The sequence below is a fragment of the Protopterus annectens genome, chromosome 4.part0 (assembly GCF_019279795.1).
Source record: "Protopterus annectens isolate FY-2018-M chromosome 4.part0, PAN1.0, whole genome shotgun sequence".
In the NCBI taxonomy this organism is placed as follows: domain Eukaryota; kingdom Metazoa; phylum Chordata; order Ceratodontiformes; family Protopteridae; genus Protopterus; species Protopterus annectens.
In genome coordinates this window covers 21,062,698-21,078,657 of record NC_056733.1, presented here as the reverse complement: position 1 = coordinate 21,078,657, position 15,960 = coordinate 21,062,698, and the positions used below count along the sequence as shown (strand labels likewise).

General features: G+C 37.1%; 1 protein-coding gene across 5 annotated transcripts in view; it reads left to right on the top strand.

The window, feature by feature from the left end:
* Positions 1–15,960, top strand: part of RBFOX3 (RNA binding fox-1 homolog 3) — a 3,506,422-nt gene that overhangs the window by 3,189,330 nt on the left and 301,132 nt on the right. For all 5 annotated transcript variants that reach the window (XM_044068066.1, XM_044068064.1, XM_044068065.1 and 2 more), the window contains one exon: positions 12,250–12,303. In XM_044068066.1, the coding sequence (XP_043924001.1) occupies positions 12,250–12,303 (54 nt within the window). The remainder of the gene's footprint in view (positions 1–12,249; positions 12,304–15,960) is intronic.

Below are 15,960 nucleotides of genomic sequence, written 5' to 3'. Positions count from 1 at the left end.
TGTTACTTCAGATCAAGTTTGCAAGTTAATAGATAAAAGTAGAGGCTACCTCTGGTCATAACAGACCTACAAGAAAGGAGTACATGAGATCAACCAGGAACCTCCAGATGGGGGATGCAGGGTGCAAGTAATGAATGAATGAAGATCAACAACTCAGATGGAACGTTATGGTAAGACATAACTTCTTTATCTGATATTGTTAATTTTTGTTCATTCCTTAGAACAGATGGGACAGAGTCCCCAGCTACTTGTATCCCTGGTGGCCCTCATGGAGGAAAATTCCTGAGCACCATGGAGTCAAAGGAAGCTCTACCTCTGGAGGCCAAGTCCAATTTGTAATGAAGAATAAAGGTATGAGGTTTGACCCAAGTTGCAGCTGAGCAAATATCACTGAGGTAAGCCTTAGCAAGGAAAGCTGCTGAAGTTGCCCTAGACCTTGTAGAATGTGCTTTGACTCTATGAGGCAAGGTGAGGTTGTTTTTGTGGTAGATAAAGGTGGTGCAATTTCTCAACCATGAAGCCAGTGTAACTTTTGATACAGGATGACTAAAGTATATGATAGTGTAGGAAAATATTAGTAGAAACTATTTGAAAATATTTAAAGTAAGAACAATGTATAAAACTTTCAAAAAATTAGACAGATGAGAGAGTGGCTTGACATGGCTGTACAGCAAGGCAGCAAATGAGATCTGAGGTAACAGGGAGCAGAGCATTCTGGGTAGGACCTTGGCTCGAGAGTTTTTGGCTGACAGGAGCTTGATATTGCCGGATATGGACGGAACCGATAACCCATCAGTAAGGAATGAACGAAGATTAACAACAGCAGATCAAATCTTTTACATCAATGCTAAGAAAAATGATATTCTCTTTATACTCACTTCTAGCTAGACATTTTTACAAATGCCAAGAGTCTTTTAGTACATGGTCCTTCCCATTAAAAAATTAATTCAAATAGTGGTCCACAAGTTTAGCTAAATGTTCAGTTTTAGAACCCCATTTCTGCAACTGTAGGTTTCATTGGTGGATTCTCAACTGACTTATGTAGTTTGGTAATCTCAAAAAAAGAAGGAATCAAAGGTTTTTCCACTTTTAAATACTTCATTTCAACTTCACTAAAGTTGTATTCCTGCAATAATTCATTTAGCAACAGGTCCAACCTATAATTAAAATATTTATCTCATTAAGAGAAGCTGTTGTGAAAAATCCATTATCATTTAAGTCAAATAAAGCGACTGGAGGCAACAACAGGGGGTTGTTTATGCTTTTCCTACAAAGATATTCCCTATCTTCCTTTCTCTCTTTTCCGTTGTCAGGTAATAAGCGTAAATTAATATTTCTTGCAAACAACTTCAGATCTAAAATGTTGTTAACTATATTACTTTGCTATTGTGGTATAAAGTTGAAACCTTTTGAAAATAGCATTACATGTCTCTCATCAGTAGACAAATTACTATAGTTATAAATTTTAAGTCCTAGATATTCAAAGACAGAATTTGAACAGTCATCGATTAAAAAGTCTCTATTGATACGTCTTACCACTAGTGGTATGATGGTGGTCCCCCTTCCTCCTCATCTGACTTCCTACCTGTCGTTATTTCCAATAAGCTTTGAATTTGGGTTCCAACATTTCAAAAGATTAAATTCATGTTTTGTCTACCCTGAATGGAACTGGTACTAAAAAACTATTTTTTTCTGGTTCCAGGATGAATATTTTAAACAAATCTGAGGGGTAGCAATGGGAGCTGCAGTAGCACCTATATTTGCGAACATTATATTATGGGTATGGGAAGCCGGATTTAATTTCAGTTCGGACTAGATGAAATACATTTACAGGTATTATAGGTTGTTGGAAGACATTTTGACTTTGCGGAAAGGTGGGATTAATGAAATTCCACAGTTTGTTAACTATATTAACAACACCACTGACTTTCTAACGTTTACAAGTAGTGCAGAGAAGGAAGGTTGTAACTACTAAGATGTTCATATTTATAAAAATAGAAGGGGGGAGTCATTTTGGGTCATCCAGTTTCCTACACTTTGAAAGTAACCATCTACTTTGGCACAAAAGAAACCTGGTAAAAGGACAGATGATAAGACTGTTCAGGTTAATAATAGAGGAACAGCATCTAGAAACGTAATTGGTTAAATTAAAATAAATGTTTAAGTTAAAGGGAAAATCATACACCTTTGATAGAAAAACAAGAAACTTATATGTTAAGAAAGATTAGATTCATATGCCCTCTGCTGAGAAACCCTGAGAATGAAGTGGTTGAGAACAAAAAGGAATACAACTCCACTTGCTGTGTGTTCACATATGACCACTATTCTCCTAGTATTAGGCAGATTGTTGAAAAAACTGGTGTAGTGTATTTGGGGCATTTGATTTAATTGAGAAATTGGGACAAACTCCAAAAATAGTGTTTAGAATAAGTTTGTATATGAAAAATATTTTTGAAAGGAATAACAGCAACAGGTATGTTCCAACAGGGAGGATGAGTAGTATAATGCTTGTAAGGAATGTAGATACATCTATGAAACCAGGGATATGGTTATTAGCGGATTTGTTACCAATACAGGGGAACTACAATTATAACACCAAGGGAGTTATGTCTGTGGCCCTGTGTCAGACATGTAATGCTTTTTACATAGGAAAAACGGAAAATCAGTTGAGGAAAAAGGATATACCAGCACATGTATGAAATAAAAAAAAAACATGACAAGTCAAATTCCTTGTACAGGCACAGTGTGACATGTAATAATTTCAAGAAATTTGTTTTTTGTGTGTTGGAAAAGGTGGCTAGACAGGAATGTGGGGAGAATTGGTCTAGCTTCCTGGAATACAAGGAAACATATTGGCAAGTATTATTAAATGCCACACATTTTCTGGGTATTAACAATAGGATATCTATTAGTAATTTGTTGGCTTTAAAAGTGGACAAGGTCTAGAATGCTGTTTTGAATTGATTTGTATTATATTAATGTGCAAGCATTTATGTATGTGTGGGCATATATTTAATTATTTTTACGTATTTTAGGTTCTAGTAATAGGGTTTTAGGTAATTAGGGTTCCGTGACTGGTATTTTAAAATCTTTTATAACTACTTAAAATTATTAAAAATTAGATTAGGTAATTTTAAAGCTACTTATAAATTACAAAAATGTTTTAATATTTAATATATATTGTTTCTGTTTTGTGTTTCCTTTACAACAATCGACCAATGTATTTCAAAGTATTAATGGTTGTTTTTCATTGGCTGCACCTCACTGGATTTGTTATAAAAGAGGATGCATGTAAGATATTTTTATCTGATGAAGTTCTGTTGTATGGAATAAAGGGAACAAAAGCGTTATCATATTACAGCTGTGTCCTTGCTTCGTATTACAGGGAAGCTTTGCATTTGTTTTAGAGGATTAAGTTAGTGAAATGGAACAATTCCACTCCTAAATGTTTCTAGGTACATTACTGTAGTTCAGTATATAAAAATAAAGGCTTTATAGCTAAAAATAATTAATAAAATAAAAAGTCTGGTAAAGATGCTTGTTTATCTGGCTCAAAATATTGGGAAAGAATGGTTGAGTCTGAGAACAGCTTACACTTTACATACTTTAGCAGGTGTAGTACCAGAAGCAACATTTCTCAGCAGGCAGACAGAAAAATATCAGGTCAATAAGTGCACTATCCTGGGGGATCTGAAGTGCCAAACTGATTCAGTGCAAACCCAAATAAATTAATAATTCATCACCTGGGGTACTGTGCCACTCAGCAGGCAGATTCCGAGGGAATCTAAAGTGCCAAGCTGATTCAGTGCAAACCCAAATAATTAATAATTCATTACCTGGGGTATTGTGCCACACAACATGTAGATTCTGGGGGAAATCTAAAGTGCCAAGCTGATTCAGTGCAAACCCAAATAATTAGTAATTCATTGCCTGGGGTACTGTCAGTCAACAGACAGATTCTGGGAGAATCCAAAATGACATACTGATTCAATGCAAACCCAAACAAAGTAATAATTCATTGCCTGGGGTACTGTGTCACTCAGCAGGCAGATTTCAGGGGAATCCAAAGTGCCAAACTGATTAAGTGTAAACCCAAACAAATTAATCATTCATTACCTGGGGTACTGTGTCATTCAGCAGGCAGATTCTGGGGGAATCCAAAGTGCCAAACTGATTCAGTGCAAACCCAAATAAATTAATAACTCATTGCCTGGGGTACTGTGTCACACAGCAGGCAGATTTCAGGGGAATCCAAAGTGCCAAACTGATTAAGTGTAAACCCAAACAAATTAATCATTCATTACCTGGGGTACTGTGTCATTCAGCAGGCAGATTCTGGGGGAATCCAAAGTGCCAAACTGATTCAGTGCAAACCCAAATAAATTAATAACTCATTGCCTGGGGTACTGTGTCACACAGCAGGCAGATTTCAGGGGAATCCAAAGTGCCAAACTGATTAAGTGTAAACCCAAACAAATTAATCATTCATTACCTGGGGTACTGTGTCATTCAGCAGGGAGATTCTGGGGGAATCCAAAGTGCCAAACTGATCCAGTGCAAACCCAAATAAATTGATAACTCATTGCCTGGGGTACTGTGTCACTCAGCAGGCAGATTGCAGGGGAATCCAAAGTGCCAAATTGATTCAGTGCAAACCCAAACAAATTAATAATTCATTGCCCTTGGTACTGCATCCCTCCGCAGTCAAAGTGCACAGGCAAGGTACTTGATGATGAGGGTGCAGCAATCTTCTTTCTCAACAAATTCACAATGATGTTGGCCACACCTCCTGGAGCAAGCCTTTGGCAGTATGCCAGAACGGCTGTATACTCCTTATTTTCTATCTTATACATTTACTGTTTTACAGAGTTTGCAGTTTCCCTCATTCATAGAATTTTCTAGTTTTCCTTTTGTTTGATGCATCAACATGCTTTTACATATTTTGCGTGTGACTGGAGTTATTTGGATTACCTATATTTATTTATTTTTTCTCAAAATAACATGACACTTCTTCATCAACCAAATTGCTACTCAGAAGACTTGTCTTGCAGAGATGGTTGTTGTTTACTTTTATTCTGAATATCACCACTAGGATATATTCAGACACTTTAAAGCTGGAGACTTGCATTTCAAGACATTTAGCTCTTGGAGCATTCCCTTCATGGGTTCCCATCGTATGTTCAAGAAACATAACTGTGATACATGTAACTGTCAGAATTTAAGTACAATTACTGGGAAATATATGCAAACTCAAACTGCTGTACCTCGGAGTATGGCCACTTCTGCAAAGTACATAGCTCTCAGAGATAATGCAGGTAGTGCAGGTGTTAGTGTACTGGGAGATTGCCCTTTGCAAAATGATTTAAATACATAAAAGTAACTTTTGAAGTTTGCTGTTACTTTTGTATTTGCACTTACATTTTTACAGTCTTGGGACTTGTATTATCAAGTCTCAATCCTTCTGATAGAGAACCTTCTTTCATGTGGGTCTTCCAGTCCAGGGGCATGGACAGAGTTATACACAGAGAGATAGGCAGTCTATTCCAAGTACTGGTGCACTATAGGAATAGCTTTGTGATCTACAGGCTTCACAACCTGCAAATCTTACAATGATACAGCAGTCACAGGATTAGTTACTCAGCATGCAAAACATTGCTACTACTGTCTGACCCATGAACCATCCTCATAGCCTAGGCCAAGAACTGGAATACCTGCTGGAAGTAAACTGGTTACTCCAACTCTGTTTTGGGTAGGGGGATACAGTTTGCTGTGTGTTTCTTTGGCAGTCTTGTAGTATGACTTTTTGTGATTGTGTTTGTATATTCTCAGTACCTCAACAAGTGAGAGATGTTTTTGCAGGTGTTAAGTTCAGTGTGAGTCTGTGTGACTCAGACATGAGGAAAAATGTATGCTTATTTTTCCCACTTTGTCTTCAAGTTTGTGTTGTTGCAACTGCAGAGGTAGTGTATGCACAGATTGGGGAGCTGAGACTGGGTGCAAGGAGTATGCCCCTCCCCCACAAAAATATCTGTAGTGTTTTCCAGGGTTTTGAGGTGCATTTACTTGGACATATAGTTTTACTACATTTAGAAATGTCATTTTAACAGCGTGTTTACATCTCATCTTAGGCAGACAAATTGATTCATTATAGACTACCTGTTTTATTTTATCTGCATTTTTTAACAGTGTGAATTTTACTAGCCATCATGACTCAGTGACTTTCGTCCACACTATCAAGTAATCAGGGGAGATTACTTCACTTTGGTTCACTTTTTTACTAGCTTGATTAAGTTATTGTTGTTTTAAAGCACAAAACATGTCCTTGGTTGTAACAAGGCTCTTTTGCATTACACTTATCAGACGTACTGTATCACAGAATCACAAAAAGTACTTGTGCATTTATTGCAGGTATAAAGTCTTTCTTTTACACCAGCTCATCAACATCATTATTTGTTTACACATTTATTCATGTCTGCTCGATATTGTATGTAAGGTGTTCCTTTTCTTGTTTGTTTGGAAATTTTCTCCGAGTCTCTGCTGAAAATGGGTTTTTGCACTATTAGACTATCTTGGTAAACAAAATATATAAATAAAAAGTGGTACAAAGACCTGGTTCTTCTTAGAAGAAATATAAACAGCAGAAAGAGGCACCCAGCAGATGTTATGGACGAAAACATTGCATATGATGCATCATCGATGGAATCTCTGCCTCACAGCTCTGGGATTCATTCATGATCTCTGGTCTGTGATTATGTGCCATTTATATATCATCCCCATGTCCGCATTTTTTTCCATGTACTCTGCCTTCTTCCCTCCCTGGCTAGTTGACTACACAAAGTGTCCCATATGTGCAGTGATGGGAGTAACGCATTACTGTAATGTATTACATTTTTAAGTAACTAGTAATATTATGCGTTACTTTTGAATATAGTAACGCAGTAGTTGTAGTTTATTACTTTTTTTAGTAACTAGTAACACAAATGTAATTACTTTTGCATTACCAGTCAATGCAGACTTCCACCCCCCCCCTCAAAAAAAAAAAAAAAAACAACTTCTTAACACTGTTGTGTTTTCCTTTAAGGGGAACCATGCATATGTCCTACGCAAGGACGCACGCCACCAGGTGGAATTCAAGTTTACTTGCAGGAGAAATTGTAGACAGCCATTGTGGTATAGCGCGATTGAAGTTAATATCGTGTGTGTGATGAAAGAGAGAGAAAAAGAATGGTATAGCGGGATTGAAGGTAAGAGTGTGTATGTGATGTAAGAGAGAGAGAAAAAAATGCAAGTTCAGAAGACAGTCATCAGATTAAACTACTGTTATCACTTCTTAACGGTCAGAGCAACTCGTTCACATCAGACCCATGTTTAAGCAAAGAGCAGATTTGTACCTCAGTAGGTGAGTAGTTCAAAAAGATTAATTAAGCAGTTGGAAACTACAGTCTTATTCTCAGGTAAGGGGAGGGGGAGTGTATGTTTGTATGGGTTTTACTGTAGTCTTCTGGTAATATGTGTCCCCAGACATGACATCTTCTCCTTAGATAATGTCATCTTTATTGCTTCGCAGTTCCATCTGCCAACTCTGCTCAATGTGCGTGCATTCATGACTGAAAGACTAACTAACACACTTGAAAGTAAGGGTATCCATTTTCTTCTGAGCTAATTAAGATAGCTATCTGTGTTGCTAAGGCCTATTGTCTGTCTTTTTTTTTCAGTTTGTTAAGGCGTACATTTAGATTATTTTGGTTGATGTTTGCATCATAGCAAAATAAATTTAGGCTGTTTGCTTGTGGATTGTATTCTGGTAAAGTACAAAATAGGAAGCTATAGGGAGGAATGCCTTTTATTTTATTTTCAACCACTGATATGCAGAGAACCTAAATTTTTACTTTCAAAATGTAGTTGTTTTTGTCGGGCAAGTTGTGCATTAGTATGCAGCTCACATTCTAGTTTCAGGCAGTTGAAATAATGGAATGCCATTTTTCACATACCGAGTTTTTTTTTCCAGGTTCTTTAAAGCACTGTTGTAATTAAAAAGAAATGGTTGTTGTATGGCCCAAGCAATGTTCCTGAAATGTTATGATGTCCTTTTATTTGAATTGTAAAATAATATTAATGGGAAGCAAGTGTGTTTAGTTAGGTTCTGTTTTACTGGTAAGTAGAAAACCTAGAGTCCTCCTCTTTTGTCCAGTTGTCTTTCAAAGACCTAACATTGTTTATGCTGGGGTAGGTTGCAGTGGCTGATCCCGCCCTCCCCAACGTGGTGCTGGATCATATTCTCTTCTAACTGTTATGCACAGAGTTTGGAGGGGCTAGCTCCTACAGGTTTTTTGAGACGTTAGAAATGGAACTTCTGTTGCTGGTTGGGGATGCCATGGAACATCTAGATATGAAGGCATTTGGTATGATAGCTAAAAAAGGACTACTCTGTGGCATGTCTGTTGTTAGGACCTATACCTTTTTACTAATTTGTTCATATTAAAGTGGTGTCATCCATAATAAGCTTCTATGTTAGAAGTCCCTTTTTTGAGATGAGAATGCTTAGGTTTTAAATGTGCTCATTCCTATCTGTTTGTAAAACTGTGCACCTTTGGATACTGTTTCTAACTTATGTCTCTGCATTTACAAAAACATGCATTTCTTGTTGCCTTTTAAGGTTTTGGGAGCTATGACCTAGAGACAGGCTTGGTTCAGAGGGTAGCCTTATTCAGGTAAGATGATTACCCAGAACAGGGGCCTTTGCATTCAAATGGTGGTCCTACCGGAGAAAGCAGTGAGTGTCCTGATCATAACATATATATTAGCAAAACAGAATGGAGAAGAGGGCTTTCTAATTTATGATATATGAGACCCCTGTATTTTGGTCTCAGGATGTGAGAATTAAAAGGTTTCCTGTCTTTAATATGTGTGGTCAGGGGTAGAGGTTTACTTTTAATGAGCAGCCTATCAGGGGTGGATTCTCTGAGAAATGTTAGTCTGTTTGATAAATTGCTTACAAAAGAGTTCTTGACTTTGCATGAAACCTTATACTCTACTGACAAGGATGTATCCAGTAAGACAGTTTTCTGGCAGACCTGTACCTGTAGCAAAGTGGAGGTGTCTATTCCTTTCCATTCTGCTATCTCCTCCAAAAGTATTTATTCCTCCTTATGTAGAGTTCTAGTCTATAAAATTATGTTGGGAATTGAAGCAGCCTATCCAAGTTTTGTAGCAATCTGGATGTTGTCAGTTTGATTTGTGGTTTCATAGTGTGTAGCACTGGGGTTTTAAAACAAAGAGTTTGTTTTAAACTTGGACTGTATTTGGAATTGAAATAAATCTCAAATCTCAGTGGGCAGTGTGAGATGCTTTATGAATTCAATAATTCAAGAAGGAGGGAGTCTTTATCGATTTAAAGAAACATGTCTCTCTCCAAAATTTTTTTTCTAGTAGTCAGAAGTGAAGAAAAATGAAACACAATGTTGGATTCGTCATGCCAAGATAATTTTAAAATAGAAAAAAAAACAGAATGATAACCGAGTCAGAATTTGATGAATGTCTATTGATATACTTTGTTCAATCTTCATAGGAGATTTCTGAGTTTTTAAGAAGAGAGTCAGAACTTGGAATGCTGCCCTTAGTTTACTGTCAGCGTCTTACACATTTATCAGATGTGTAACTGCAGGTGGTAGTGACTCTGATATCATACCTCTCAACCTGATAGTGCAAAAAATCTGGACAAAGCATAAAATAATGGGGGCATAGATTCTAAATATTGTTCTTGTACACTTAGAAAGGAGCTAGAATAGCAGTGTTTGTGTTAACAGGCATTTTCTGAAAGATATGCAGTCTAAAACTCAATTGTATATTATTTAGCAGTGATTTGACAGACCAAAATATGGGTGAAAATCTGGACAGTTGAGAGGTATGACTGAGATTCAAATTAAAATCCATTTTATTACTGTGCTTAAAGAACTAAGCACATTGCAAATTAAAAGAAAGTAGTAAAGTATCATTCAAGCAAGAAATTAATGGTTGATCAGCTCAGCTTTGAGAATTAGTAATATCAAAGTTGATGACAGTTGATGTGTCTTTCAGCTTTTCCCGGTTAGGTGTCGCCACAGCGGAACTCCGGTCCGCTAATGATTGGCAGTAGAGTTTTATGTGCTGGCTTGCTGGGCCTAACACATAACCTTCAACGAAGGAACGCCCATTCACGCATGTCGTCACACAGAAGAAGCTCTAACTGAGAATCGAACGGGCAATGTCTAACTGTGAGGCGACAACGCTACCACAGCACCACCACTGCAGTTATGTTATCAAAATAGGTTAATCCAGAAATATAGCACCTTGGGAGACATGTTAAAACCTCCTATTGTTGGGAATTTTCAAAACCACTATGGTAGTATTTTCCAAATGTACTTGATACATAGTGCAGTAAATAATCAAGTTTCAGGCTGCACTTTTTTTTGGTTCAAACTAAATTATAATATACCTGCAGGTTTATCAGGTACAAGGGAACGGATTAACAAACATAATTGGAGTGGCATTACTTAGATGATAACAAGAAGACACTGTGGACTACAGTGTCCATTTATAACTAATGACCACTCCAACATTTTGCATCTTTTGAACTAAACTCAAAATATTCTGTCATAGAAAGTCAGTGATTTCAAAGCCAAAGCCTTGGAGTCCATCAGAGTGGCATGGACTGCCATTGCTATTGTCTTGGAAGTGTCAGGTCTGTACTAATAGTTTCACGTCCACACATGAATATGCTCCAGGTCATGTGCAATGCAAGTGATGACTGTCATGTGTTCACGATGGAAGGAGAGGTAAACCTGTTTGTTGTCTGCATATTAGTGTAATGGACATCACTAAATCCTTCAGTAATATGTTGGTATGGCAGTAGGTAAACTATGGATAACAGTGAGCCCAACATTAAGTGTGTGTTTTACATATGTAAGTGGTAATGCACTTCAATAAACACTTTAATAAATTAATGTAAAACTGTGTATACAACTTTAAAACACTCGTAGTCATGTGCAGTAAGCCTGCATTCCTCACACACAAGTACTGTGTGAGTAAATCTCAATATGAGAATTGATAAACTATACTTATGTAAAAGTAACTCAACAGTAACTAGTTACTTTAGTTAGTAACTAGTAATAGTAATATATTACTTTTTTAGAAAAGTAGTAAGTAATAGTAATATATTACTTTCACTTAAAAGTAACTAGTAATAGTAACTTATTACTTTTATAAGTAACTAGCACAACGCTGCATGTGTATGTATTTACTCTTACCCTTGGGGCTCAGGATATTGATAAAAAGGTTCCATGGATGATCCCTCATACCAAACTAATAAATGATAAAAACAAATAATATCTGAGGAAGCATTTTGGTATGCACGCCATAGCCATTTTCATAAGGTATGACAGGCAAGGCTGGTCTTGGCAAATAATGCGCATTATGATTGTGCTTTTGTTTATGCAAAATACAAAAGAAGAAATGCCATACTGGTCCAGTGGCAAAAGACAATGGAACATGTACAAGATACAAAACCTTTCAATGACATTCATAGGTTTTACAATTCTTAAGCTTTTCGACTACATGTTATTTCTTGATGAAGGCCTGTTTAGTCTAAAAGCTCAAGCAGGCTTTGCTGTAAAATCGGTTTTGGTCCAGCCTGACATACCATCCCAGCTGTAATGGTAATTTTGACTGAACAGCTGTCATGGCAGCTAAACAGTCACAAAAAGCAGCACATTATACCAGTAGCTTATTATCTGTCACATAAAAATGATTTAAAGACTCCTTTTGACCTAGGCTTCATTCAGAGTTGTGACATATAGGTGAAAGGTGAAAAGCTTCATTACCCACTGTTAACCTTATTGAACTATCCTGTCCTCTCCTCATGAAATTAACTGTGAAATATTGCTTACTGGGGAAACATTCTGAGAAAAATACCAACTATGACCATTGTCCATCTGACCACCTCAGCTGTGGCCTAGAATGTAATTCTGTAATTTAAGTATAGGCCATTGTTTTACTTTGTGTGTGCGCGTGTGTGTGTGTGTGTGCGTTTGTGTGTGTGTGTGTGCGTGTGTGTGTGTGTGTGTGTGTGTCTGCTTTTCTCTAATCACCTTTCCCCGTACACTTTATGTTATTAGTTTAAAAGCTTCTAAATTTCTGTGTGTTGTATGTTGTGAGAAGGAGTTCAGTGTCAACAATATTAATGACAGTGTATGTCTCTTTCTGTCATTACAGCAATTTGGGAAGATCTTAGATGTTGAAATCATTTTTAATGAACGGGGGTCTAAGGTGAGTGACAAATTAAGCTGCTGACTGCTGTAGAAATACCTTAAATATCAACACATCTGTAACCAGGAAAACAAAACTGTTGCTTTGGTTTGCTTATAGAAAGCTGAAATAACTGCATTATCTGAGTATAGTATCCAAAGAAGTAAAACAAAATGCTGTACTGTTTCATTAATTTAAGTTTATTATAATGTTATAAACAAGCAAAAACAATGATATTACAGAAAACAAAACAGAAACCACGATGCTTGTAATTGATAGACTGAGGCCTACTTTTTTGTGGTAAAAATTTGGGTGTGGTTTAACCATGGGTAGAGCTTTACTTTCCTCTGCAAAATTAAGCAGTTTGATATGTGTGTGTTACATATTCTAATTCATAAACTCCCTTTCAAGATATGTTTAATACTATAACAAGTTCTGGTGTGAGTTCCCTCACTTTCTCTGAGCAATTAATCCAAAATAATGAATGTCATGTATATGAACTACTTTATAAACTGCTTGTGGTGTTTTTAAGATGACTGCCATGACAGCAGCACCTATTCGGGCTACTTATAAACTTGATGGAATACTTTGGAGGCCATCTTTATTAGCTAAAAAAAACAGCTTGGAAAGAAAAAAAAGTAAACAAAAAATGTTGAATAGTTTTGCTACAAAAGTACAGTAGGGTTAAGGAGAATTGGGAGGGTCCTCAGTGACCATGTAGTGTGTCTAGTTCCAAAGTACTGTAGAGGATACTTATCAATTAACGTGATTACTACCTTTACCCAAATGTGGAATTATTTTGAATTATACAATTCCTCCCCTAAAACGTGCATGCTGATTGGCCAGCCCAACCAGCGTGACCGTTGTAAATCCCTCAATATACTAACGGAAAAAGGTCCGGTCGCCCGGACTTTTTCCGTTAGTATAAAACACTGTCTCGCTATGTTAAAAGAGTTTAACATAGCGACACAGGTTTAAAAAAAGCAACGGAGATCTCCGTTGCTTTTTTTAAAGCTGTCTCGCTATGTTAAACTCCTTTAACATAGCGACACAGTGTGTAAAAAGCAACGGAGATATTGCGACCTCCGTTGCTTTTTTTTTAAAGCTGTCTCGCTATATTAAATGGGTTTAACATAGCGAGACAGCTTTAAAATATTATTTTAAAGCTGTCTCGCTATGTTAAACCCATTTAACATAGCGAAACAGTAAAAAGCAACGGAGATCTTGCGTTCTCCGTTGCTTTTGCCAACTCTGATGTACCGCGCAGGCGCGAGTACATCAGAACCGCCGCAGAATACCAGACAGCCGCGGAAGGGCAGTAAAGAGGCATTATACAATGCCATTATTTAAGAAAAGTAATTATTTCTTTTCTTAAATAATGTCATTAATATAATAATAACCACTTCTGGGTGTGGGTAATGGTGGTTTTACCCATGGTTGGCTTTGTTTGGTCCCTCGGGCCGCCTCGGGACCAAACCACGCCAACCGTGGGTAAATCCAGCATTACCCACACCCAGGCGTGGGTTATTGCTATATTCTTCTATTTCTTTGTCTTGTGACCTCCATCTTTTCAGGTCCTTAAGAAGTAGTGATGTTTAGATAAAGGCACAGGCTTGATTATAAATCCTTTCTTATCACAGTATTTTAATTATATAAGTAATGTTCTTATGCATTTATAATTTTTTCTTCATTTGTGTAGCAGTGTTTAAAGCAATGTTCTGTATTAATTTGTTGTTTTCTTGTATTGCACCTGTAACAAAATACAGTATTTTATTAAATCAATGAAATCACACTGCAGTGATAGTCTTGTTACTGCAAAAGTAGCAGTATGTTTACGTTTCATTAACTGCAGGTGGCACCCTAAAATTAAAATAGCCTAGTCGGCTCAATTTCTTTAGTTGATGTCTTTCAGTTATCCCTTCTCTGTCTTTTGTAAGTTATTACCTATTGCAGGCCTTCTTGAAATGTTGCATTATCCTCTTTGGCAATACACTCCATATATTCACTACTCTCACCATGAAAAATGCTTTCTAATATATTGGTTCAGCTCCATATCACTGGGTTTTGAAATGATAATGAAAAAGCAGCTGTTTTAATTGTTGCTGTGTCATGTATACCATTACTAATCTGGAGGACCTAGAATGCTATGAGGCCAGCAACAAAACCATTGTCTAAGGGAGAATTTCACCGAGCATGTCTCCCAGTTAGTGAAGGGGATTAATGCTATGAGCTATTACTGCGCTGCTTCCTGTTGCATATGGTTTGATTCCCTTCACTTGCATAGTGTAAGACCTTAAGCAAGTCACTTAACCAGGCATTGCTTTAGAAAATAGGTCTAGGCTCCTCAGTGGTCTCTGGACTGCATGTTTAGTAACTACCGATGTTGAATTTGCCTTAGTTTGTGGGAAAAAGCAGTGCCTGCATTTACCAAGGGCAAGGCACATTATTGTCTAATGAAGACGGAAGTACATAGTTTCCTTGTTTTATGTATATTTTCTTTTTTAACCAACTAGGTGGAGTGATGCATGATTAATTCTTTTCAAGCACAACCCAGGTTATATACTACAAAATACAAGAGCAATTTACTTATAAGTACTGTTAACACATTACTAACTGTAAATAAACAATAGTAGCAAAGTTATAATGCATGCAAAACATACTGCCAAGCAGTTGTCATAAAATCACAGTTAGCACAAGGTATTGTTGTTAGCAGTTTGTATGTACATGGCAGTGGATGAGACAGTACTATTCACTACCATATAGCCATTGAGAGCCAGAGCAACTCATGGACAGGAAACAAGGAAACAACCTGTACAGTTCTGTGATAGATTAAAAAGCTGCATAATAATCCTATAGATTGAGGTTGTCAGGAAGAAGGAAGAGTAGTCATAGTTTAGAAGAATGTGTATTTCAGTGAGCCGACCTATGCTTAACATTGCCAGTTGAGTTTCCACCTTTGCATAATCATTAGTTCATTTTGTTCTGTAACATATCTGGCTTTATAACAGCTGTTGAATATAGACCAGCTAGGTTAAAGGCCCATTTTCCATTTACTGGGCTTGTAGATTTTTGATCATTTAGTCCCTCTGTTCTTACTTTACTCCTAAGAAAACATGTCTCACCAGGTGCTGCTGGCATCTGTCCCTCCACGACAGTGGCTTCAGCCATAGGTCTGATACTGTGTTCTGTTATTCCTTAGCATGAGTCAGCAGCAAACATTGAAACATGTTGCACTGCATAGAGTGTGGTGATTACATTCTGATATTTGGAAAAAGACAAATCAAGTAAGTATAACAGTGGCAAGAGACCCGACCTTAACAAATGTTAAGCAGCACTTCTGAAGTTGCTACGGTCAAATCCCATGCTAGACAGTCAAATATGCCAGTACTGACGAGCAAATGGCAGAGGTAGAAATAAGAGATTTGATTCTGCCTGCTTTCATACCTATAAAGTATCCCTTCCTCTTATAAAATAAGAACGTAGCTAGAATAACAGGATGTGTGTTTGCCTGTATTTTGTCTGAAGGATACAGACTCTGAAACTCAAATGTATGTGACTCTTCAGTGACCTCAATCCTCTGTGATTTGCTTGAAAATTATGAACTTTATGAGGAACAAACTAAACAAACAAGGCAAAAATCTGGACATTCTGCAAAACTGGACAGTTTAGAGGCATGGC